The following is a 26,737-nucleotide window of genomic DNA, read 5'->3' on the forward strand; positions in this document are numbered from 1 at the left end:
AGGTGCGGTGTCTCTAGGTGCGGTGCCTCTAGGTGCGGTGCCTCTAGGTGCGGTGCCTCTAGGTGCGGTGCCTCTAGGTGCGGTGTCTCTAGGTGCGGTGCCTCTAGGTGCGGTGCCTCTAGGTGCGGTGTCTCTAGGTGCGGTGCCTCTAGGTGCGGTGCCTCTAGGTGCGGTGTCTCTAGGTGCGGTACCTCTAGGTGCGGTGCCTCTAGGTGTGGTGTCTCTAGGTGCGGTGCCTCTAGGTGTGGTGCCTCTAGGTGCGGTGTCTCTAGGTGCGGTGCCTCTAGGTGCGGTGCCTCTAGGTGTGGTGTCTCTAGGTGCGGTGTCTCTAGGTGCGGTGTCTCTAGGTGCGGTGTCTCTAGGTGCGGTGTCTCTAGGTGCGGTGTCTCTAGGTGCGGTGCCTCTAGGTGCGGTGCCTCTAGGTGTGGTGTCTCTAGGTGTGGTGTCTCTATGTGTGGTACCTCTAGGTGCGGTGCCTCTAGGTGCGGTGCCTCTAGGTGCGGTGTCTCTAGGTGCGGTGTCTCTAGGTGTGGTACCTCGTGGTGCGGTGCCTCTAGGTGTGGTGCCTCTAGGTGTGGTGCCTCTAGGTGCGGTGTCTCTAGGTGCGGTGTCTCTAGGTGCGGTGTCTCTAGGTGCGGTGCCTCTAGGTGCGGTGCCTCTAGGTGCGGTGCCTCTAGGTGCGGTACCTCGTGGTGTGGTGCCTCTAGGTGTGGTGCCTCTAGGTGTGGTGCCTCTAGGTGTGGTGCCTCTAGGTGTGGTACCTCGTGGTGTGGTGCCTCTAGGTGCGGTGCCTCTAGGTGCGGTGCCTCTAGGTGCGGTGCCTCTAGGTGCGGTGTCTCTAGGTGCGGTGTCTCTAGGTGCGGTACCTCGTGGTGTGGTGCCTCTAGGTGTGGTGCCTCTAGGTGTGGTGCCTCTAGGTGCGGTGTCTCTAGGTGCGGTGTCTCTAGGTGCGGTACCTCGTGGTGTGGTGCCTCTAGGTGTGGTGCCTCTAGGTGCGGTGTCTCTAGGTGCGGTACCTCGTGGTGTGGTGCCTCTAGGTGTGGTGCCTCTAGGTGCGGTACCTCTAGGTGTGTGCCTCTAGGTGTGGTGCCTCTAGGTGCGGTGCCTCTAGGTGCGGTGTCTCTAGGTGCGGTGTCTCTAGGTGCGGTACCTCGTGGTGTGGTGCCTCTAGGTGTGGTGCCTCTAGGTGTGGTGCCTCTAGGTGTGGTGCCTCTAGGTGTGGTACCTCGTGGTGTGGTGCCTCTAGGTGCGGTGCCTCTAGGTGCGGTGCCTCTAGGTGCGGTGCCTCTAGGTGCGGTGTCTCTAGGTGCGGTGTCTCTAGGTGCGGTGCCTCTAGGTGTGGTACCTCGTGGTGTGGTGCCTCTAGGTGTGGTGCCTCTAGGTGCGGTGTCTCTAGGTGCGGTGCCTCTAGGTGTGGTGCCTCTAGGTGTGGTACCTCGTGGTGTGGTGCCTCTAGGTGTGGTGCCTCTAGGTGCGGTGTCTCTAGGTGCGGTGCCTCTAGGTGTGGTGCCTCTAGGTGCGGTGTCTCTAGGTGCGGTGCCTCTAGGTGCGGTGCCTCTAGGTGCGGTGCCTCTAGGTGCGGTGCCTCTAGGTGCGGTGCCTCTAGGTGCGGTGTCTCTAGGTGTGGTGCCTCTAGGTGCGGTGCCTCTAGGTGCGGTGTCTCTAGGTGTGGTGCCTCTAGGTGCGGTGCCTCTAGGTGCGGTGCCTCTAGGTGTGGTGTCTCTATGTGTGGTACCTCGTGGTGTGGTGTCTCTAGGTGCGGTGCCTCTAGGTGCGGTACCTCGTGGTGCGGTGCCTCTAGGTGCGGTGCCTCTAGGTGCGGTGTCTCTAGGTGCGGTGCCTCTAGGTGTGTGCCTCTAGGTGTGGTGCCTCTAGGTGTGGTGCCTCTAGGTGTGGTGCCTCTAGGTGCGGTGCCTCTAGGTGCGGTGTCTCTAGGTGCGGTGCCTCTAGGTGTGGTGTCTCTAGGTGTGGTGTCTCTATGTGTGGTACCTCGTGGTGTGGTGTCTCTAGGTGCGGTGCCTCTAGGTGCGGTACCTCGTGGTGCGGTGCCTCTAGGTGCGGTGCCTCTAGGTGTGTGCCTCTAGGTGTGGTGCCTCTAGGTGTGGTGCCTCTAGGTGTGGTGCCTCTAGGTGCGGTGTCTCTAGGTGCGGTGCCTCTAGGTGCGGTGCCTCTAGGTGCGGTACCTCTAGGTGCGGTGCCTCTAGGTGCGGTGCCTCTAGGTGCGGTGTCTCTAGGTGCGGTGTCTCTAGGTGCGGTGTCTCTAGGTGCGGTGCCTCTAGGTGCGGTGCCTCTAGGTGCGGTGCCTCTAGGTGCGGTGCCTCTAGGTGCGGTGCCTCTAGGTGTGGTGCCTCTAGGTGCGGTGTCTCTAGGTGCGGTGCCTCTAGGTGCGGTGCCTCTAGGTGCGGTGCCTCTAGGTGCGGTGCCTCTAGGTGTGTGCCTCTAGGTGTGGTGCCTCTAGGTGTGTGCCTCTAGGTGTGGTGCCTCTAGGTGTGGTACCTCGTGGTGTGGTGCCTCTAGGTGTGGTGCCTCTAGGTGTGGTGCCTCTTGGTGTGGTGCCTCTAGGTGTGGTACCTCGTGGTGTGGTGCCTCTAGGTGTGGTGCCTCTAGGTGCGGTGTCTCTAGGTGCGGTGCCTCTAGGTGCGGTGCCTCTAGGTGCGGTGTCTCTAGGTGCGGTGCCTCTAGGTGCGGTGCCTCTAGGTGCGGTGCCTCTAGGTGCGGTGTCTCTAGGTGCGGTGTCTCTAGGTGCGGTGCCTCTAGGTGCGGTGCCTCTAGGTGCGGTGTCTCTAGGTGCGGTGCCTCTAGGTGCGGTGCCTCTAGGTGCGGTGCCTCTAGGTGCGGTACCTCGTGGTGTGGTGCCTCTAGGTGTGGTGCCTCTAGGTGTGGTGCCTCTAGGTGCGGTGTCTCTAGGTGTGGTGCCTCTAGGTGCGGTGCCTCTAGGTGCGGTGCCTCTAGGTGCGGTGCCTCTAGGTGCGGTGCCTCTAGGTGCGGTGCCTCTAGGTGCGGTGCCTCTAGGTGTGGTGCCTCTAGGTGTGGTACCTCGTGGTGTGGTGCCTCTAGGTGTGGTGCCTCTAGGTGTGGTACCTCGTGGTGTGGTGCCTCTAGGTGCGGTGCCTCTAGGTGTGGTGCCTCTAGGTGTGGTACCTCGTGGTGTGGTGCCTCTAGGTGTGGTGCCTCTAGGTGTGGTGCCTCTAGGTGCGGTGCCTCTAGGTGTGGTGCCTCGTGAGCTATATATCTGGCACGTGACATCATAATGAGTTGCAAACATATATTTTGTGTGTACCGTATATTCATTATATGAATTTACATATGTCCTGTCTCTGACACGTTCCTGTCTCCTCTAAGCTCAGTAACATGGTACCTGCATGTATCCTCCAAGACTGATACGCTCTTCCTCTCTTCCCCAATATTCTTATTCTCTCCTTGTCCACCGCTCTCTCTCCCCCGCGCTCTCTCCCCCGCTCTCTCTCCCCCGCTCTCTCTCCCCCGCTCTCTCTCCCCCGCTCTCTCTCCCCCTCTCTCTCTCCCCCGCTCTCTCTCCCCCTCTCTCTCCCCTGCGCTCTCTCCCCCCCGCTCTCTCTCCCCCTCTCTCTCCCCCCCGCTCTCTCTCCCCCGCTCTCTCTCCCCGCTCTCTCTCCCCCGCTCTCTCTCCCCCTCTCCCCTGCTCTCTCTCCCCCGCTCTCTCTCCCCCGCTCTCTCTCCCCCTCTCTCTCCCCCGCTCTCTCTCCCCCGCTCTCTCTCCCCTGCTCTCTCTCCCCTGCTCTCTCTCCCCCGCTCTCTCTCCCCCGCTCTCTCTCCCCCTCTCCCCTGCTCTCTCCCCCGCTCTCTCTCCCCCGCTCTCTCTCCCCCGCTCTCTCTCCCCCTCTCTCTCCCCCGCTCTCTCTCCCCCGCTCTCTCTCCCCCGCTCTCTCTCCCCCGCTCTCTCTCCCCTGCTCTCTCTCCCCCGCTCTCTCTCCCCCGCTCTCTCTCCCCCTCTCCCCTGCTCTCTCTCCCCCGCTCTCTCTCCCCCGCTCTCTCTCCCCCGCTCTCTCTCCCCCTCTCTCTCCCCCGCTCTCTCTCCCCCACTCTCTCTCCCCTGCTCTCTCTCCCCTGCTCTCTCTCCCCCGCTCTCTCTCCCCCGCTCTCTCTCCCCCGCTCTCTCTCCCCTGCTCTCTCTCCCCTGCTCTCTCTCCCCCACGCTCTCTCCCGCTCTCTCTCCCCCGCTCTCTCTGTTCCCACCTCTCAGAAACAGGACTCACAGAGAGACATGTATATAACTCTCACACTGGCACCTGGGCATCCTCACCTTTCCAAGAACAACATGCCACGGTTGCTAGGACCACACTGACTGGACCAGCATCTCCCACACATACTGTACGCAGCCTCCGTCTGTGGGTGACTGCGCTTCCCTATACCTTCTCCCCTCTCTCTTCCCTCCCGAGCATCCTCACATCCCCCTTCCTCCTGCCCCACACCTGTCCCTGACCTCCTTCTCTCTCCCCTTCTCCATGTCAGATCTCGGATGGACCTCCCCGCCTCCCCCTCTCGCCAGGCCTGCTCCTCACAGCCCGCTCAGATGCTGTCCGTCGACACGGGGCCGGCGGACCGGCAGGCTAGCGGGCGCATGGAGGTGTCGGCCTCGGTGGAGCATGAAGCTCTGAGCAACGCTTTCCGTTCCGTGCCGCTGGCGGAGGAGGAGGACTTTGACAGCAAGGAGTGGGTGATCATCGACAAGGAAACCGAGCTGAAGGACTTCCACCCTGGGGCAGAGCCCAGCACCTCAGGGACCACGGACGAGGAGCCCGAGGAGCTGCGACCCCTGGAGGAAGGGGAGGAGAGGCGGAGGCCAGGGGGAACGGAGGCCGCAGTCAGGCCCAAGGTGCATGAGGCCAGGCCCCGGACCATGCAGACAGTGGCTGAGGAGGAGACGTCCTCCAGAAATGAGGGCCCCGAGAACAGGCTGGAGCCTCACCCGGGGAGCCCCTCTCACTCACACCCCACACCGGCGGCACGCCAGCGGAGGCGGGAGTCTGACCCCACCGGGCCTCAGAGACAGGTAAGCGGAGAGTACACATCATGTACACCATGACACGCACACGTGGGGGTGGGGGAGGGAAACCTGAGGGGGGCGAGAGCTGCCCCCGAAAGATATTGGAGGTACAAAGCTGGATCCATATGCTTTATATGTATCATCTTACTACGGAGTCATAGAAGGAGTTATAGGGAGGGGTTATATGGGGTAATAGCAGGAGTTACAGGGAGCGGTTATACTGGGTAATAGGAGTTATAGGGAGGGGTTATATGGGGTAATAGCAGGAGTTATAGGGAGGGGTTATATGGGGTAATAGCAGGAGTTACAGGGAGCGGTTATACTGGGTTATAGGAGTTATAGGGAGGGGTTATATGGGGTAATAGGAGGAGTTATAGGGAGCGGTTATATGGGATAATAGGAGGAGTTATAGGGAGCGGTTATACTGGGTAATAGGAGGAGTTATAGGGAGCGGTTATACTGGGAATAGGAGGAGTTATAGGGAGCGGTTATACTGGGCAACAGGAAGAATTATATGGAGGGGTTATACTGGGCAATAGGAGTTATAGGGAGAGGTTATACCGGGAATAGGAAGAGTTATAGGAAGCAGTTATACTGGGTAATAGGAGTTATAGGGAGCGGTTATATGGGGCAATAGGAGGAGTTGCAGGGAGGGGTTATACTAGGAATATGAAGAGTTATAGGAGGGGTGATATGGAGTAGTAGGAGGAGTTATAGTGAGCAGTTTAGGGGCCGGTGGGGGAGGGTTGGAACACGTATTATTTTGCTTGCAGGAAACAGCTGGTGTTCTTGGTGCTGTGTACATAGTAAATCAGAGCGTATGATGGGTAATGTAGAGGGACCACTCCATAGAGTATCAGGCTATTAAATAATAGGATAATTGACCCCCCTATAGCAAGATTCAAAACTAGGGGGGACAGCGGACATCCCTGTCTTGTGCTTCTATGTAGTGCGAAGGGTTCAGACAGACATCTAGCCGCGATAGTTCTAGCCTGAGGTTTGTTATATAGGGTCCTTATTATTACATAGTTGAACTTACCTTTAAATCCAAATTTTTCCAAAGTATATATTACATGATCCCATTGTATGTTATCAAATGCTTTCTCAGCATCGATGGCCATCAGGGCTGAGTGCTTTATTTTGTTTATTTGTGCCCGTTTTATTACGGATATGACCTTTCTTACATTCTTCACCGCGGATCTGCCTTTGATGAATCCCAATTGGTCTGCGTGTATGATTGCGGGTAATATTTGGACCAATCTGTCTGCCATTATTTTGGTAAAGAGTTGAATGTCCTGATTGATCAGGGATATTGGTCTGTGTGACTCGGGTAATAGTGGGTTCTTTCCGGGTTTATGAATTATTTTAATGTGGGCCATTTCGCTAGAGGGCAGTGATTCGCTTTTTTTCTAGTATTTTCTGGTGTGTTCTCTCTAGCGGGGCACTTATCTCTTCTCCCGAGAGCCGTCTAGGCCTGGAGCTTTGAAGTTTTTCAGGTTCCTGATTGCTCCTGTGACTTCCTCGGGTGTAAATGGAGAATTGATAAACTCCAATTACTCTCCTCTAATTATTGGTAGTTTTATTTCTTTGAAGAATTTTTCTCTTTCCTCTATATTGATATTTCCCTTGCTATACACAAATTTACCTTTCAACACCCGACCTTACACCTGCTGTACAAACCAAAGTTTCTGAATGTCTCTCTGCTATATCATCCTGGATGGCCCTCCGACGCCTTAAACTCAACATGGCTAAAACAGAGCTCCTCATACTTCCTCCCAAACCTGGCCCTACTACCTCCTTCCACATTACTGTTGGAAAGTACCATCATTCACCCAGTAGCACAAGCACGCTGCCTAGGGGTCACACTCGATTCCTCTCTCACATTTGCCCCTCACATTCAAAACATTTGTAAAACCTGTCGCTTTTTCCTCCGCAATATCACAAAGATACGCCCCTGTTGCTCGACTGCTAAAACTCTGACTCAGGCCCTCATTCTCTCCCGTCTTGATTACTGTAACCTCCTGCTGTCCGGCCTTCCTGCCTCTCACCTGTCTCCCCTACAATCTATCCTAAACGCTGCTGCCAGAATCACTCTACTCTTTCCTAGATCTGTCCCCGCGTCTCCCCTCCTGAAATCCCTCTCCTGGCTTCCGATCAAATCCCGCATCTCACACTCCATTCTTCTCCTCACTTTTAAAGCTTTACACTCTTCTGCCCCTCCTTACATCTCAGCCCTAATTTCTCGTTATGCACCATCCCGACTCTTGCGTTCTTCTCAAGGATGTCTTCTTTGTACCGTGGGTAGAAAGTTAAGTGCACGCTGGCCGCCAAGAATCTCCTTTAAATTCCCTCTTCAATGCTGCTCCCCGTCTCTCCTTTTTATGTTTTTTTGATGCTTTATGTAGCTTATTTTGCTTGATATATGTAGTGCCTAGTTTACTAATTGGAAGGCTGCTTATACCACCCCCCAGACGAAGTTATACCGTTTTTTCATTGGTTGGCCGGCTGTACTTAGTTAGCATGAATGATTGGTGAGGTTATTCCTTGACGAAGTGTCCCACGTGACACGAAACGCGTAGGGGAGCCAGTGCATCCTGGGTATCACGTGACGACGTCATACGCCCAGCTGCTCACACCAGTGCAGGATAATACCACACGGAGATGCCGGTTTAGGAACCTTCCCCCCGGCACGAATCACCTGCCTAGTCACATATTCTACTTTTGTTCATAGTGTCTCACAAACCTAGGGGTACCAAAACTCATACTTAGGTCTGGTAAAAACATACTCGTGAGCTATACAGTATTATACATATAGTATTCTACAGGACAAACAACATATAATCATCCCAAATATTCAAAGGATTACCCCCCGAGATGTTGGTATCCAATGAATATGTGGAGTCTCTTTTTAAGCCAGTCCATTTTTAAACGATAATCAATACACTGGCGACACACTTAATCGCACTACGGCCAGATCCGCAAGCCGGGAGATTTCCCGGCTTGCTAGTGGCCGCCCCTCGGCGTGCCGCGCGTCACCGACGCACGGTCACGCGTCATCGGGAGCCTGCGCCCCCTGCACGCGCGTCCAGGGCTCCCCGAGGGAGCCCTGGTGTCCCGCGATGTGGGGGACGGCGGCAGGGGGTTCCGGGGGACCCGGCGGACCCGGCAGCGGGAGGGAGAGCGCCCCGATCTGAGGGCGCTCTTCCGCTGCTTCGGCGCGCGCCCGTCACCCTCCGGCGCGCGCCAGGCTACTGCTGCGGCCGAGAACGGGCAAATGCTCGAATAAACTCGGCCGCAGCAGTATATGGACTAAAAAAAAAAACTTTTCAATTTGATTATCGTGACGACCTTCTTTCAATGTGTAGTATAAGTAACGAATAACATACCGTTACAGGGGATCAGAAGTAGAGGTGTGCATTCCTCTGTATCACCCCCTTTTTTTCCCCTGTGTCCTTGCTCAGAGGCACCCGCCTTATTCTGGGCCCGTCAAGTGAAGTAAACAGGCGACCTGGATGCTGATCCTGTCTCTGTTCTTGGTCTTAGTACTTATTGCAATAATGGACGTCCTTTCTTTATCCTCGCGGTTATCCGAATTTTCCTCCTGAACTGGAACCAATATCCTTGAAGTCTTTCAATTCCGGATCGGCAGGGACAAAGTTGACAGCCTGGGATAAGGTTTATAGAAACCTCCTCTCCTTTTGGGAGACACGATAACTCTCACCTTCACTCCTTTAGCTGTTAGTCCGCGCCCGCATTCTCCACCATTAGGTTAGAAAAATCTTTGCGATATAATACTTCGCACTTTCTTCAATCAGCTTCAGCAAAGATTCAGCATTCTAGATACTTCTGCTCAGTTTCAAATTTCTGAAGGTAGGGGTTATGCCGTGTTCAAAGTTATTCTTTATACTATAAGGACAAAGAGATATAAATCACTTGTCTTAGCTAACTCGCTTTTTGCTAACTAAACATACTGATTTCTCAGGAAGATAAGGAACTAAGAAAAATATATATCAGAGTTAGGAAGAAAGACATATATCAGAGGATGTAAAACAGAATGAGAGAGAGACAGAGATCCTGGGAACAGGTCACACCTCTCAGGAATATGAGTTAGAGCATAGTATCAGCAGAATACAATATGTGGGAAAGAGAGTTTGAAACTGGGCAAAGCAAGTCTTATCTCTAACAGATACATCCTATAACTTAGTTTCAAGTTGCCCCTAAGATCCTCCATGAGAAAAGCAACTTAAAACATCTTAACCTATTGAGTGCTGAATATATATATTGAAAAAAAACAAGAAAAAAGCGCACACCTCATAGTGTAGTATGTAGAATTTACTTAGCAAGAAAAGATAAAAATGCACTTACAAAACGTTGGTGCAATATGAGCACTGAATGTGGTGTCTCAGCATCAGGTGCATCTGTGCGCCTCTTGTCCACCTCCACTGACGCGTCCGTCAGGTCTGCCCTGCTGGTGCAAGTTCCTCAGAGTTCTTCCGCACCACGTGTGGGCGCCGCGTCGCTGTACTGTTGCGTCACTACGTTCCCACGTAATGACGTCACTGGTCTTGGAGCTCCGGCACCACGAGCAGATCGGGAGGGGCAGGAGGAGTGATGTGGCTTACTCCGTGTCTCCTTGAGTTGACATTCTTCCACAGCGCCTGCCTCTGATACTCCCACACAATGTCCTACTGAAGATCAAAGCTGCAGGTCAATCCCTTCTCCTTTCATTGATCAGTGAAGATTGGATCTAGTACCCTTGTGGAGTGTTGGGTTGTTCCCAGCATTTGAGAAAGCAGCAACTTCAGAACAGAACTGGACTTTCATACTCTATGGTTTTTATGACATTTATTAATAATATTGTTGAATTTGCATTGTGATATATTTATTTATATATTCCTTGGTTTGAGCGCCCCCTAGCTGAGGCTTAATTATTGTGCTTATATATATATTTTTATATGATTTATTTAATTATTTGATTATTTAAGATCAGCATTTTTCTTGCTTTAGAATATATATATTGCTATCCTACTTAATAAATATATATATACAGCGGTGTGAAAAAGAAAGTACACCCTCTTTGAATTCTATGGTTTTACATATCAGGACATAATAACAATCATCTGTTCCTTAGCAGGTCTAAAAATGAGGTAAATACAACCTCAGATGAACAACAACATATGACATATTACACCGTGTCATGATTTATTTAACAAAAATAAAGCCAAAATGGAGAAGCCATGTGTGAAAACTAAATACACCTTATGATTCAATAGCTTGTAAACCACCTTTAGCAGCAATAACTTGAAGTAATCGTTTTCTGTATGACTTTATCAGTCTCTCACATCGTTGTTGAGGAATTTTGGCCGACTCTTCTTTACAACGTTGCTTCAGTTCATTGAGGTTTGCGGGCATTTGTTTATGCACAGCTCTCTTTAGGTCCTGCACAGCATTTCAATCGGGTTGAGGTCTGGACTTTGACTGGGCCATTGCAACACCTTGATTCTTTTCTTTTTCATCCATTCTGTTGTAGATTTGCTGGTGTGCTTTGGATCATTGTCCTGTTGCATGACCCAATTTCGGCCAAGCTTTATCTGTCGGACAGATGGCCTCACAGTTGACTCTAGAATACTTTGGTATACAGAGGAGTTCATGATCGACTCAATGACTGCAAGGTTCCCAGGTCCTGTGGCTGCAAAACAAGCCCAAATCATCCCCCCATCACCACCGTGCTTGACAGTTGGTATGAGGTGTTTGTGCTGATATGCTGTGTTTGGTTTTCGTCAAACATGGCGCTGTGCATTATGGCCAAACATCTCCACTTTAGTCTCGTCTGTCCAAAGGACATTGTTCCAGAAGTCTTGTGGTTTGTTCAGATGCAATTTGCAAACCTAAGCCGTGCTGCCATGTTCTTTTTAGAGAGAAGAGGCTTTCCCCTGGCAACCCTTCCAAACAAACCATACTTGTTCAGTGTTTTTCTAATTGTACTGTCATGAACTTTAACATTTAACATGCTAACTGAGGCCTGTAGAGTCTGAGATGTAACTCTTGGTTTTTTTTTGCAATTTCTCTGAGCACTGCACGGTCTGACCTTGGGGTGAATTTGCTGGGATGTCCACTCCTGGGAAGATTGGCAACTGTCTTGAATGTTTTCCACTTTTGAATAATCTTTCTCCATGTAGAATGATGGACTTTAAATTGTTTGGAAATGGCCTTATAACCCTTCCCAGATTGATGGGAAGTAACAATTGCTTCTCTAAGATCATTGCTGCTGTCTTTCCTCCTTGGCATTGTGTTAACACACACACGCTGAATGCTCCAGACCAGCAAACTGCTAAAACGTTGGCTTTTATAGAGGTGGTCACATTTGCTGATGATCAATTAATCAAGGGCATTTGATTAGCAGCACCTGTCTGCTACTTAGCATCTTAATTCCTATGGAAGTAGTAAGGCTGTACTTAGTTTTTCACACATGGCTTCTCCATTTTGGCTTTATTTTTGTTAAATAAATCATGACACGGTGTAATATGTCATGTGTTGTTGTTCATCTGAGGTTGTATTCACCTCATTTTAAGACCTGCTAAGGAACAGATGATTGTTATATACATACTGTGTGCCATGTAAGGACCCTTCCCCATATAAACATACTGTGTGTCATGTAAGGACCCTTCCCCATATACAGTATACATACTGTATGCCATGTAAGGACCCTTCCACATATATACATACTGTATGCCATGTAAGGACCCTTCCCCATATATACATACTGTGTGCCATGTAAGGACCCTTCCCCATATATACATACTGTATGCCATGTAAGGACCCTTCCCCATATGTACATACTGTGTGCCATGTAAGGACCCTTCCCCATATATACATACTGTGTGCTATGTAAGGACCCTTCCCCACATACAGTATACATACTGTATGCCATGTAAGGACCCTTCCACATATATACATACTGTATGCCTTGTAAGGACCCTTCCCCATATATACATACTGTATGCCATGTAAAAGGACCCTTCCCCACGCATACATACTGTATGCCATGTAAAAGGACCCTTCTCCATATATACATACTGTATGCCATGTAAAAGGACCCTTACCCATATATACATACTGTATGCCATGTAAAAGGACCCTTCCCCATATATACATACTGTATGCCATGTAAAAGGACCCTTCCCCATATATACATACTGTATGCCATGTAAAAGGACCCTTCCCCATATATACATACTGTATGCCATGTAAAAGGACCCTTCCCCATATATACATACTGTATGCCATGTAAAAGGACCCTTCCCCATATATACATACTGTATGCCATGTAAAAGGACTGAAGGAAAATCCGTTATTTCCTCCCCTGGCTTCAGAACCGAGAGGAGCCTTTCCTCTGCCAAGAAATCTGAAGCCTTGTGACTGGATACACCATCTGCACCGTTTGCAGCAGACTTCCCAGGAAGCTTTCACGCCCTGCCACTGTTATCTTCGATTTTTTATGAACTTTCAGGCCTGGTAGACGAACGAAATGAAACGTAACGCAAGCCAGGTTTCAAATCCTTTGTCTCAATTTATTACTCATAGGGTAATGATTTTTATACAGAAAAAAAAAGATATTGGTTAGAGGCGTAACATAGGCGTAACATAGGCGTATCCTAAATGTGTCTTGGGCGTTGCTTTGATTAGAGGCGTGATTTAGGGGCAGGACATATTAGTGGCATGATTCTTGGGACGTGTCTTTCCCAATACAAGCAATGTCTGAATACATAGCTTATTCATTGTCTGTTATCAAAAGAGACCTTGAGTCTTTAGCAACTATATTACACTATTTTGCTTCTTGCTTAGAACCAGTTTATTGTATTCTAACTAAAAAAACAGGAGGTTAATGATACAAAAGTATCTTAGCAATATCCTGAGCAGGAAGAAAGGAAATGCAATTTGGCAAAAACTGAGTGCATTTAGGAATTATATTTCAGCAAAAGGCTGACTACAGAATCTTAACTAGTTATGACCAGACAAAATGGAAGCTTAACATGAGTGCAGATTCTGGCCTGACCTACTGGTCCTAACAAGGACCCTTCCCCATATATACATACTGTATGCCATGTAAGGACCCTTCCCCATATATACATACTATATGCCATGTAAAAGGACCCTTCCCCATATATACATACTGTATACCATGTAAGGAACCTTCTCCATATATACATACTTTGTGCCATGTAAGGACCCTTCCCCATATATACATACTGTATGCCATGTAAAAGGACCCTTCCCCATATATACATACTGTATGCCATGTAAAGGATCATTCCCCATATATACATACTGTATGCCATGTAAGGACCCTTCCCCATATTTATTTATAAAATATTTTACCAGGAAGTAATACATTGAGAGTTACCGCTCGTCTTCAAGTATGTCCTGGGCACAGAGTTATGATGACAAATACATGTTTACAAATACAGTTACATAAATGAGCAGGGTATACATTATATACAAGACATTGTGTGCACAGTTAAAGATAATATATATTATGGGCGTATAAAACAGTTACAGACCAGATTAAAAAGGTGTGACAACCTTAGATTTGAAAGATCTTAGACTGGTGGTAGATGTAAGAGTCTCTGGTAGGTTGTTCCAGTTTTGGGGTGCACGGTAAGAGAAGGAGGAGCGGCCTGATACTTTGTTGAGCCTTGGGACCATGAACAGTCTTTTGGAGTCTCATCTCAGGTGATAGGTGCTGCATGTGGTAGAGGTGAAGAGCTTGTTCAGGTACCTGGGTAGCTTGCCCATAAAGAATTTAAGGCAAGACAGGAAAGTTGAACTTTGCGCCAATCTAGTTCTTTGAGCATTTCCCAGTGATGTGTGTTATAGTTGCATTGGAGAACAAAACGACAAATTGAATTGTAGAGGGTTTCAAGTTTGCTAAGGTGGGTTTGAGGTGCCGAGCCATATACTATGTCTCCATAGTCAATAATTGCCATTAGCATCTGCTGTGCGATACGTTTTCTGACCAGGAGACTTAGGTAGGATTTGTTCCTGTAAAGTACCCCTAGTTTGGCATAGGTCTTAGTTGTCAGGGTATCAATGTGCATCCCGAATGTTAAGTGGGAGTCAAACCATATGCCCAGATATTTAAAACTAGTAACAGGAGTTAGGGTGGTTTTAGCGTTGGTTCTAATCTGGAGCTCAGTTGCTGGAAGCTTTAAAAATGTAGTCTTGGTCCCAAATACCATTGTTACAGTCTTGTCAGTGTTTAAAAACAGTTTGTTTTGGGAAATCCAGTTTTCGAGTCTGAAAAAGTCAGACTGAAGTATGTGTTGAAGGTCAGAGAGGCTATGGCTGTGTGCATATAGGATTGTGTCATCTGCATACATGTGTATTGAGGCTTCCTGACAAGCTGTGGGAAGATCATTGATGAACACTGAGAAGAGTAGGGGCCCCAGAACAGAGCCTTGCGGGACACTACAGGTGATATCCAGGGGGTTGGAGTTAGAGCCTGAGATGGACACATGTTGGGATCTTCCTGATAGGTAGGACTGAAACCAGTTTAAAGCATGCTTCCCTATTCCAGAGCTCTGGAGTTTGTTAAGCAGGATAGCATGATCAACAGTATCAAAAGCCTTTGCAAAATCTAGGAATACTGCACCAGTGAGTTGTCCCCGTTCCATTCCACACTGGATATCATTGCAAACTTTTAGCAGGGTAGTTACGGTGGAGTGTTTGAGGCGAAAGCCAGATTGGAATTGGCTAGGGAAATTTGTCTTGTTATAGTAATCGCTTAATTGGGAGTGGACACATTTTTCCATGACTTTGGATAGGATTGGGAGAATTGAGATTGGCCTGTAGTTTGAGACAGTGTTTTTGTCCCCACTTTTGAAGATTGGGACAACTCTGGCAGCTTTCCAGGTCTTAGGGATATGGCCTGCAGACAGGATAGAGGTGACAATGGAAGCAATTGGTTTGGCAATTGCTGGGGCACCAAGTCTTAGGAACCTAGATTGTAGTAAGTCAGGTCCACACTGACTGCTTGGTTTTAATTTGAGGAGCGCCACACGGACACACAGCATCACTAAGAGTTGTACTGATATGAGATATTTGTATTTGATTTTATCCTGGAAGGATAAGAGAACTGCCCTTTGTGTAACCTTTTAGATTGTAGTAAGTCAGGTCCACATTGGCTGCTTAGTTTTAATTTGAGAAGCGCTTGTGTAATCTCCTCTTCAGATACTGGGCCACATTGAAAATTGTGGGCAGTGTCAGGAGGGGGTGGGGCTATAGGGGTACTCCAAGGATGAGATTCATGTTTGTGGTTTGGGCTGCGTTTCGCTAATAAGTTAGTAGCACACCCCACAAAGTAATCATTGAATGGATTTGCAATGTCAGTGGGGTTTGTCAGAGTAATATCCCCCTTAGTGATATTACTTGGTTGTTGATGGTTAGAAGGCTGGAATATGTTGTTGATAGCCTTCCAGAAGTTAGCTGGGTTTGATGTGTTCTGGAGGAGATTGTCAGAGTAATATTGTGCTTTTGCATGCCTTGTTTGCCTTGTGCACATGTTCCGCAGGCATCTGTAGTGATTGAGATCCTTGGTAGTGCCAGATACTTTGTGGCTTTTCCACAAGGCATCCCTGAACTGGTAGAGTGCTATAAGGTCAGGTGTAACCCATGGTAGGTGGGCACCCCATACCCTTATTCTGCGTAGTGGAGCATGGGTATCGCAGAGTTTTAAGAACTCGGATTGGAAATATTCGAGCGCAGAATCAGGGTCAGGAATTAAATCGATTCTGTGCCATGGGCAGTTGGTAAGGTCAGCCAGAAACTGTTGTGGGTTAAAGTTTCTAAATGTTCTAGTGAGGAGAACTTGAGGGCTTGAATGGGGCGGTTTAATTTTCCTTACACAGTACACTATTGCATGGTCACTGAAAATGTCAGGATGGATGCCAGAGGATTGGATTCTGCTGGGATTTGAGGAGAGAATCCAGTCTAGCAAGGAATGGTTATGCGATTTCAGGTTTATCCGTGTGGGTTGCGAAATGAGTTGCGATAGGTTAAGCAATTTAATTTATGCATAAGGCACCATGCCCTTAGTTCGTCTAGTTTGGGCAGCAGGCCCAGGATATTTATATGGGCGAGAGATAGGCCTTTTTGGAATTTGAAGGGGGTATTCTCAGGGGTGTGGGACAGAGCTGAAATGGGAGGGCCTGGGTTAGATTCAATATCACCTGCTAAAGAGAGTAATAATAGGAGTAGAAATTTGGGTAGTTGTTTGCAAGTTGTAACTTTATGATGTTTGCCATTAGAGTGAGCGGTGGTTGGTGTGCTGGTTTTCAGGGTTCTCCACCAACATTCAGTAGATAGTGCAAGGCTTTTGAGTAATCCAGGGTGTATGGTGATGTTGGGCATGGGCCAGGAGGGGGGAGTGTGTAGTGGATAGAGAGAGTAACATTTCAATGAGGCCAGGAGAAAGAACAAAGTGGAGGTAAAAAGCAGGGTCATTATGCCAGAGGTAGGTAATGCTGCATGGAGCTGTTTTGAGCCAAGTGTGTGTGCGCAGACTAAACAGCAGGAATCATAGTGTGTGTGTGTGTGTGTGTGTGTGCAGACTAAACAGCAGGGATCATAGTGTGTGTGTGTGTGTGTGTTTGTGTGTGTGTACAGACTAAACAGCAGGGATCATAGTGTGGTCAGAATAGCTCACCGTTTGTTGCCATGTGTAGAAGAGTTTGCAGGAGGATGCAGTCACCAGTCACCTCTAGTCACACTATAGTCTAACTATATATTCTCACTTAAAAGCTCACTTTAAAATGCCTCACTATATCATGCCAATGCAGTCCCTGCTAATGCAGGGGGGGTACATACTGTATGCCATGTAAAGGATCATTCCCCATATATACATACTGTGTGCCATGTAAGGACTCTTCCCCATATATACATACTGTATGCCATGTAAGGACCCTTCCCCATATATACATACTGTATGCCATGTAAGGACCCTTCCCCATATATACATACTGTGTGCCATGTAAGGACCCTTCCCCATATATACATACTGTGTGCCATGTAAGGACCCTTCCCCATATATACATACTGTGTGCCATGTAAGGACACTTCCCCATATATACATACTGTATGCCATGTAAGGACCCTTCCCCATATATACATACTGTGTGCCATGTAAGGACCCTTCCCCATATATACATACTGTATGCCATGTAAGGACCCTTCCCCGTATATACATACTGTGTGCCATGTAAGGACCCTTCCCCATATATACATACTGTGTGCCATGTAAGGACCCTTCCCCATATATACACATACTGTGTGCCATGTAAGGACCCTTCCACATATATACATACTGTATGCCATGTAAAAGGACCGTTCCCCATATATACATACTGTATGCCTGTAAGGACCCTTCCACATGTATGCATACTGTAATGTAATACATTGAGCGTTACCTCTCGTTTTCACGTATGTCCTGGGCATAGAGTTATGATGACAAATACATGGTTACATTAAGTGATCAGGGTATTCATTATATATAAAGACATTGCATTCAATTAGGTAAACATGGTTATAAATTATATATGAAGACATGGCATGAAGAGTTAAAGAGAAAATAAGTTATAGGTGTATGTAACAGTTACAGACCACATTACAATGTGAGACAGCCTTAGATTTGAAAGAACTTAAACTGGTGGTCGCTGTGAGTCTCCGGTCGGTTGTTCCAGTTTTGGGGTGCACGGTAAGAGAAGGAGGAGCGGCCGGATACTTTGCTGAACCTTTGGGACCATGAAAAGTTCCTTAGCCTCAGATCTCAGGTGATAAGTGCTGCGTGTGGTAGGGGTGAGGAGCTTGTTCAGATAGCTGGGTAGCTTGCCCAGAAAGTGTTTGAAGGCGAGACAGGAAAGGTGAGCTTTGCGCCTAGCCCCGAGTGATGACCAATCTAGTTCTTTGAGAATTTCGCAGTGATGTGTGTTGTAGTTACATTGGTGAACAATGCAGCATATTTAATTGTAGAGGGTGTCAAGTTTGCTAAGGTGGGTTTGGGGTGCCGAGCCGTATACTATGTCTCCATAGTCTATAATTGGCATTAGCATTGGCTGTGCGATACGCTTTCTGACCAGCAGACTTGGGGCGGATTTGTTCCTATAAAGTACACCTAGTTTGGCATAGGTTTGGATGTCAGGGTATCAATATGCAACCCAAATGTTAAATGGGAGTCAAACCATATGCCCAGATACAGTATTTAAAACTAGTAACAGGGCTAGGATTGTATTTGATCTGGTTCTTATCTGGAGCTCAGTCATTGGTAGTTTTAGAAATTTAGCCTTGGTCCCAAATACCATTGTTACAGTCTTGTCAGTGTTTAAAAACAGTTTGTTTTGATTAATCCAATTTTCAAGTCTCAAAACATCAGATTGAAGTATGTGTTCAAGGTCGGAGAGGCTATGGCTGTGCGCATATAAGATTGTGTCATCCACATACATATGTATTGAAGCTCCCTTACAAGCTGTAGGAAGATCATTGATGAAGACTGAGAAGAGTAGGGGCCCCAGAACAGACACTTGCTTGTGGGACAATGCAGGTGATATCCAGGTGGTTGGAGTTAGAGCCTGAGATGGACAAATGTTGGGATCTACCTGATAGGTAGGACTGAAAACAGTTTAAAGCATGCTTCCCTATTCCAGAGCACTGGAGTTTGTTAAGCAGGATAGCATGATCAACAGTATAAAAAGCCTTTGCAAAATCTAGGAATACTGCACCAGTGAGTTGTCCCCGTTCCATTCCACACTGGATTTTATTGCAAACTTTTAGCAGGGTAGTTACGGTGGAGTGTTTGGGGCGAAAGCCAGATTGGAATTGGCTAGGGAAATTTGTCTGGGTATAGAAATCGCTTAATTGGGAGTGGACACATTTTTCCATGACTTTGGATAGGATTGGGAGAAGTGAGATTGGCCTGTAGTTTGAGACAGTGTTTTTGTCCCCACTTTTGAAGATTGGGACAACTCTGGCAGTTTTCCAGGTCTTGGGGATATGGCCTGCAGACAGGATAGAGTTGACTATGGAAGCAATTGGTTTGGCAATTGCTGGGGCACCAAGTCTTAGGAACCTAGATTGTAGTAAGTCAGGTCCGCATTGGCTGCTTAGTTTTAATTTGAGGAGCGCCACACGGACACACAGCATCACTAAGAGTTGTACTGATATGAGATATTTGTATTTTATTTTATCCTGGAAGGATAAGAGAACTGCCCTTTGTGTAACCTTTTGAAGTTTGCAGAGCATCGCTTAACCTCACTCACGAGGGGGCGTTGGGGGGTCCTGGGACCTCTCGCTCCTTCCTTGTTGTTGCTTTGGTATAAATAGTCAGATAAAGTTGGTCCTTCAAACACAAAGCATTTCCTTGGTGATTTTCTTACCTGGACCTGCCATGCAAAACAGGACTTAGAGGTCTAACAGAAGAGAAAAATCCCCAGAGCTACATCCAATCTCACTCATTATATAGTGTGTGGCAGGACGGCCTTGCGGCGGGGTCAGTAAGAGTCATAGACGGTGGGTTACGCTTTAACTCCAGTGGTTTATTCTCCACAATAAAAACAGGAGAATAGGCACACTGTCCCTTTAAGGAAAACACAAACCATAAAATAAAACCCTACTTCCCTTGGGAGACTTACTAGACCGCACAGGCCCCACCTACCTGGCTGGCCAGCTAAGCCAGTTACCAGACCCAAAACATACAATACAACAACAGAGAACCACATTAAAGTCCTTATCTTTTAGATGGGGACCTGTGTCCCATATGAGTATAGGCAATCCCTCTGGTTACATGTTTATATCAGAGCTCCGCTTCCTCCTTAGGTCTGGAACGCCGGTTCCGTGGAGCAGGGCTGCATCCTGTGGTCTAATCACGCCTGTAGCAATTCTGTATCCTGGGTGTGATTCCCAGATGGTCCCAAGACCTTGCTCCCTCCAGGCCTGGGAACCAGGCCAACCAGTGTCCTCCTGGTTGGGGAAAACCAACCTCTTCTGGCAGCTTCCTGCCTTTTAAACCTCCTGTTCAGGAGTCCTGTTTCTTATTTGGCTGCACCTGCATCTAGCCTCTCAAGGAGGAATTTAACTGCCTGCATGCTGGAAAACACACACACACACACACACACACACACACACACACACACACACACACACACACACACACACACACACACACTGCACCACAACAGCATACAGACATAGTGACTTTGTCACATATCCCCCTCCCCAGCGTAACATTGTTCTGTGGAGCGGCCCATGCACCAGCCTCGTTTACCGTCATCCATCTTTTTCCTCGACTTCCAATTGAAGAGGCTTTCAACCTTGCCTCCAGTCTTTTCTGTGTCTATCCTTTGGCTGGATCCATGGACTTGATTCTCCTTGGTGAGACGTCTTTTCCCAAGAACATTTTTACTGGGGCAATTACTGTGCCTTAGGGAGAAGGAGTGGCTCAGTGAATAAAGACACTGACTGACACTGAGATTGCTGCAGGGGAGCCTGGTTCAATTCCCGGTGTCGGCTCCTTGTGACCTTGGGCAAGTCACTTTATCTCCCTGTGCCTCACGGCACCAAAAACATACTGTAGATTGTAAGCTTTACGGGGCAGGGACCTGTGCCTGCAAAATGTCTCTGTAAAGCGCTGCGTACAATTAGCAGCGCTATACAAGAACATGCTATTATTATTATTATTATTCTGGGCCTGAAGGACGGTATTCTACTACCTTTTTATAAAGTTCTAGCCACGATGTGTAGTCGTGATTGAAGAGAAGACCAGTGCCAAAATCTTTGTACCTTTTGACATCACCCAGTATCTCTTCAAGTATTCGCTCTAGTTCCTCACGTTTTAGTCGCTCGTGGAGGAGGACTCCTTGCTCCAGTTTATCTTCCCATTTCTCTGCCTCCTCTTTCACTCGCTTAGCAACAAGTACTTCCACATGACGCCTGATCTCCTCATTCGTGCAACTCGCACGACGACCTATGTCTGGCTCAGTATTATTTAGCTTCAGTACTTCAACATTGGCGGAGTTCTCATCAACTCCAAGCGTACCCCGTGGCACCTCTCTTTCACAGTCGGCAGACTTGTAGATCTGAGCCTCTCTTTCTTGACTCATTAACTTACTCCGACGTGGGCAACGCTGGATAGTCAGTGACTTCTTTCTCAGCATACGATCGCGGACACATTTCTGTCTCGTTCTCATTAGAGACTGCGTCTTTATAGCGGCTACTTTCAATGCAAGGAATCTACTCCGGACCACGTGGATACGGTAGTACAGCTGGATGTGTATCGCGCTACTCCATCATAACTTGGTCCTCTTACTCCGTGTTTTGGGGAAAGCAGATTGTAGTAGTGCTGCAACGCATTGCAGACACGCTTATAGGAACAAACAGCTTGCTTGGTTATGACGTAGCATCCATATCCAGACTGAATCACACCAGCAGCTCTCTTCACATCCCGGTAGCGTCTTTGTTGCTGATACTTCCTAACATTGGACTCTAGGAGACTTACACATTCCTTCAAGTATTCATACTTCTTTCTTTGCTGTTTCATTCCCCAAAATGACTGAATAACCTGAGCTGCTTTACTCTGGTGAAACAGCAGACGAACTTTCCTCCCTCTGTATGGCGACAGTCACAGAGCGTTTACGTAAATAGCTTTCTCTCGCCATCCTTCCTTGGATAAACGCTCTGTAGCATTGTGTCAGTGTCATAATGCTTTTCTCTCTTTGCCTCAGGTTTAGTTCCTCAGTGAGAGACCTCGGTTTCTTGAGTACATCTCGCAGTTCTCCTCTCAGAGCCTCCATCTCTTCCTTGTGCTGGGTCTGAGTGTGCACCAATGCATCCTTCATCATATTTTGGAGCTCTGCAGATTTTGTCCCTAGGGTCGCAGCTGCTTGCGTAGTTACCTTGCCTCTAAGCTTGGGTGTAAGTGTGGCAGTGAGGTGAGTTTGAGTGTAGGGGTGACAGTGAGGGTGAGTTTGAGTGTAGGGGTGACAGTGAGGGAGAGTTTGGGTGTAGGGGTGTGTAGACGGACGTTCACAGAGGTACACAATTGGAGACTTTATAAGGTGAAATTATAACGAGGCTTTATTGTGCCTTTTCCTTAACATCAGGAAACCATCCAAATAAGGGGGAAACACAGCTTCTATTCACTTGGGAGTTGTTCTAGTGAAATACTATGCAATTCACAACTCCCTTAGTTAAGCATGTCTCCCAGCCCCAAACATAGCATGAAATGAACAGATATAAAAAGTCTTGTAATAAAAGTCTTATCTGTTCCTTGTAGTTTGGAGGGAAAATCTTCTCTGTCCCTGGTTGCTACCTTTTCTTCAGGGTTTGTCAGCATTCAGGTTTAGAAGTTTCCCCTGTGTCTTGGAAGCAGCTCTGCTGTGTCTTCTGGCAGAGCTCAAGACATGGTCAGCTCCAGAGATCTGTGTTCTCTTGGTCAGTCTCTCCTGGGAGACTCAAGAACCTCTGCTCTGTCTCCAAAGTTCATCTCACACGTGAGCTAAGGAGTCTCATTTCCTGTCTCAAAAGACAGGCTTTTTCTAAGCCATCTAATCAGGCAGGTGGTGTTAGTTAATTGCCTAGCAGCAGTTAACCACCACACTGCTGGATTAGAGGCACATTTGTGAACAGGGATAAGGGATAAGAGGGGAGCAGGCCTGTGTGTCTGTCTGGTGGGTGGGTGCCCGGGCGGAGGGGAGCAGGCCTGTGTGTCTGTCTGGTGGGTGGGTGCCCGGGCGGAGGGGAGCAGGCCTGTGTGTCTGTCTTTGCCCGGGCGGAGGGGAGCAGGCCTGTGTTTCTGTCTGGTGGGTGGGTGGGTGCCCGGGTGGAGGGGAGCAGGCCTGTGTGTCTGTCTGGTGGGTGGGTGGGTGCCCGGGCGGAGGGGAGCAGGCCTGTGTGTCTGTCTGGTGGGTGGGTGCCCGGGCGGGGGGGAGCAGGCCTGTGTGTTTGGTGGGTGGGTGCCCGGGCGGAGGGGAGCAGGCCTGTGTGTCTGTCTGGTGGGTGGGTGCCCGGGCAGAGGGGAGCAGGCCTGTGTGTCTGTCTGGTGGGTGGGTGCCCGGGCAGAGGGGAGCAGGCCTGTGTGTCTGTCTGGTGGCTGGGTGCCCGGGCAGAGGGGAGCAGGCCTGTGTGTCTGTCTGGGGGGTGCCCGGGCAGAGGGGAGCAGGCCTGTGTGTTTGTTTGGTGGGTGGGTGCCCGGGCGGAGGGGAGCAGGCCTGTGTGTCTGTCTGGTGGGTGGGTGCCCGGGCGGAGGGGAGCAGGCCTGTGTGTCTGTCTGGTGGGTGGGTGCCCGGGCGGAGGGGAGCAGGCCTGTGTGTCTGTCTGGTGGGTGGGTGCCCGGGCGGAGGGGAGCAGGCCTGTGTGTTTGGTGGGTGGGTGCCCGGGCGGAGGGGAGCAGGCCTGTGTGTCTGTCTGGTGGGTGGGTGCCCGGGCAGAGGGGAGCAGGCCTGTGTGTCTGTCTGGTGGGTGGGTGCCCGGGCAGAGGGGAGCAGGCCTGTGTGTCTGTCTGGTGGGTGGGTGCCCGGGCAGAGGGGAGCAGGCCTGTGTGTCTGTCTGGTGGCTGGGTGCCCGGGCAGAGGGGAGCAGGCCTGTGTGTCTGTCTGGGGGGTGCCCGGGCAGAGGGGAGCAGGCCTGTGTGTTTGTTTGGTGGGTGGGTGCCCGGGCGGAGGGGAGCAGGCCTGTGTGTCAGTCTGGTGGGTGGGTGCCCGGGCGGAGGGGAGCAGGCCTGTGTGTCTGTCTGGTGGGTGGGTGCCCGGGCGGAGGGGAGCAGGCCTGTGTGTCTGTCTGGTGGGTGGGTGCCCGGGCGGAGGGGAGCAGGCCTGTGTGTCTGTCTGGTGGGTGGGTGCCCGGGCGGAGGGGAGCAGGCCTGTGTTTCTGTCTGGTGGGTGCCCGGGCGGAGGGGAGCAGGCCTGTGTGTCTGTCTGGTGGGTGGGTGTTTGCCCGGGCGGAGGGGAGCAGGCCTGTGTGTCTGTCTGGTGGGTGGGTGCCCGGGCGGAGGGGAGCAGGCCTGTGTGTCTGTCTGGTGGGTGGGTGGGTGCCCGGGCAGAGGGGAGCAGGCCTGTGTGTCTGTCTGGTGGGTGCCCGGGCGGAGGGGAGCAGGCCTGTGTGTCTGTCTGGTGGGTGGGTGGGTGCCCGGGCGGAGGGGAGCAGGCCTGTGTGTCTGTCTGGTGGGTGGGTGCCCGGGCGGAGGGGAGCAGGCCTGTGTTTCTGTCTGGGGGGTGCCCGGGCGGAGGGAGCAGGCCTGTGTGTCTGGTGGGTGGGTGGCTGCCCGGGCGGAGGGGAGCAGGCCTGTGTGTCTGTCTGGGGGGTGCCCGGGCGGAGGGGAGCAGGCCTGTGTGTCTGTCTGGTGGGTGGGTGCCCGGGCGGAGGGGAGCAGGCCTGTGTGTCTGTCTGGTGGGTGGGTGCCCGGGTGGAGGGGAGCAGGCCTGTGTGTCTGTCTGGTGGGTGGGTGCCCGGGCGGAGGGGAGCAGGCCTGTGTGTTTGTCTGGTGGGTGGGTGCCCGGGCGGAGGGGAGCAGGCCTGTGTGTCTGTCTGGTGGGTGGGTGCCCGGGCGGAGGGGAGCAGGCCTGTGTGTCTGTCTGGTGGGTGGGTGCCCGGGCAGAGGGGAGCAGGCCTGTGTGTCTGTCTGGTGGCTGGGTGCCCGGGCAGAGGGGAGCAGGCCTGTGTGTCTGTCTGGGGGGTGCCCGGGCAGAGGGGAGCAGGCCTGTGTGTTTGTTTGGTGGGTGGGTGCCCGGGCGGAGGGGAGCAGGCCTGTGTGTCTGTCTGGTGGGTGGGTGCCCGGGCGGAGGGGAGCAGGCCTGTGTTTCTGTCTGGTGGGTGCCCGGGCGGAGGGGAGCAGGCCTGTGTGTCTGTCTGGTGGGTGGGTGCCCGGGCGGAGGGGAGCAGGCCTGTGTGTCTGTCTGGTGGGTGGGTGCCCGGGCGGAGGGGAGCAGGCCTGTGTTTCTGTCTGGTGGGTGCCCGGGCGGAGGGGAGCAGGCCTGTGTGTCTGTCTGGTGGGTGGGTGTTTGCCCGGGCGGAGGGGAGCAGGCCTGTGTGTCTGTCTGGTGGGTGGGTGCCCGGGCGGAGGGGAGCAGGCCTGTGTGTCTGTCTGGTGGGTGGGTGCCCGGGCGGAGGGGAGCAGGCCTGTGTGTTTGTCTGGTGGGTGGGTGCCCGGGCGGAGGGGAGCAGGCCTGTGTGTTTGTTTGGTGGGTGGGTGCCCGGGCGGAGGGGAGCAGGCCTGTGTGTCAGTCTGGTGGGTGGGTGCCCGGGCGGAGGGGAGCAGGCCTGTGTGTCTGTCTGGTGGGTGGGTGCCCGGGCGGAGGGGAGCAGGCCTGTGTGTCTGTCTGGTGGGTGGGTGCCCGGGCGGAGGGGAGCAGGCCTGTGTGTCTGTCTGGTGGGTGGGTGCCCGGGCGGAGGGGAGCAGGCCTGTGTTTCTGTCTGGTGGGTGCCCGGGCGGAGGGGAGCAGGCCTGTGTGTCTGTCTGGTGGGTGGGTGTTTGCCCGGGCGGAGGGGAGCAGGCCTGTGTGTCTGTCTGGTGGGTGGGTGCCCGGGCGGAGGGGAGCAGGCCTGTGTGTCTGTCTGGTGGGTGGGTGGGTGCCCGGGCAGAGGGGAGCAGGCCTGTGTGTCTGTCTGGTGGGTGCCCGGGCGGAGGGGAGCAGGCCTGTGTGTCTGTCTGGTGGGTGGGTGGGTGCCCGGGCGGAGGGGAGCAGGCCTGTGTGTCTGTCTGGTGGGTGGGTGCCCGGGCGGAGGGGAGCAGGCCTGTGTTTCTGTCTGGGGGGTGCCCGGGCGGAGGGAGCAGGCCTGTGTGTCTGGTGGGTGGGTGGCTGCCCGGGCGGAGGGGAGCAGGCCTGTGTGTCTGTCTGGGGGGTGCCCGGGCGGAGGGGAGCAGGCCTGTGTGTCTGTCTGGTGGGTGGGTGCCCGGGCGGAGGGGAGCAGGCCTGTGTGTCTGTCTGGTGGGTGGGTGCCCGGGTGGAGGGGAGCAGGCCTGTGTGTCTGTCTGGTGGGTGGGTGCCCGGGCGGAGGGGAGCAGGCCTGTGTGTTTGTCTGGTGGGTGGGTGCCCGGGCGGAGGGGAGCAGGCCTGTGTGTCTGTCTGGTGGGTGGGTGCCCGGGCGGAGGGGAGCAGGCCTGTGTGTCTGTCTGGTGGGTGGGTGCCCGGGCAGAGGGGAGCAGGCCTGTGTGTCTGTCTGGTGGCTGGGTGCCCGGGCAGAGGGGAGCAGGCCTGTGTGTCTGTCTGGGGGGTGCCCGGGCAGAGGGGAGCAGGCCTGTGTGTTTGTTTGGTGGGTGGGTGCCCGGGCGGAGGGGAGCAGGCCTGTGTGTCTGTCTGGTGGGTGGGTGCCCGGGCGGAGGGGAGCAGGCCTGTGTTTCTGTCTGGTGGGTGCCCGGGCGGAGGGGAGCAGGCCTGTGTGTCTGTCTGGTGGGTGGGTGCCCGGGCGGAGGGGAGCAGGCCTGTGTGTCTGTCTGGTGGGTGGGTGCCCGGGCGGAGGGGAGCAGGCCTGTGTTTCTGTCTGGTGGGTGCCCGGGCGGAGGGGAGCAGGCCTGTGTGTCTGTCTGGTGGGTGGGTGTTTGCCCGGGCGGAGGGGAGCAGGCCTGTGTGTCTGTCTGGTGGGTGGGTGCCCGGGCGGAGGGGAGCAGGCCTGTGTGTCTGTCTGGTGGGTGGGTGCCCGGGCGGAGGGGAGCAGGCCTGTGTGTTTGTC

At 51.6% G+C, this 26,737-nt stretch overlaps 1 protein-coding gene across 1 annotated transcript in view; it reads left to right on the top strand.

Annotated features, from left to right (window-relative positions):
- Window positions 1-26,737, top strand: part of TTBK1 (tau tubulin kinase 1) — a 358,558-nt gene that overhangs the window by 325,632 nt on the left and 6,189 nt on the right. Inside the window, exon 13 of the mRNA XM_075583603.1 lies at window positions 4,492-5,032. Coding sequence (XP_075439718.1) covers window positions 4,492-5,032 — 541 coding nt within the window. The remainder of the gene's footprint in view (window positions 1-4,491; window positions 5,033-26,737) is intronic.

The sequence above is a fragment of the Ascaphus truei genome, unplaced genomic scaffold, assembly GCF_040206685.1.
Source record: "Ascaphus truei isolate aAscTru1 unplaced genomic scaffold, aAscTru1.hap1 HAP1_SCAFFOLD_340, whole genome shotgun sequence".
In the NCBI taxonomy this organism is placed as follows: Eukaryota; Metazoa; Chordata; class Amphibia; order Anura; family Ascaphidae; genus Ascaphus; species Ascaphus truei.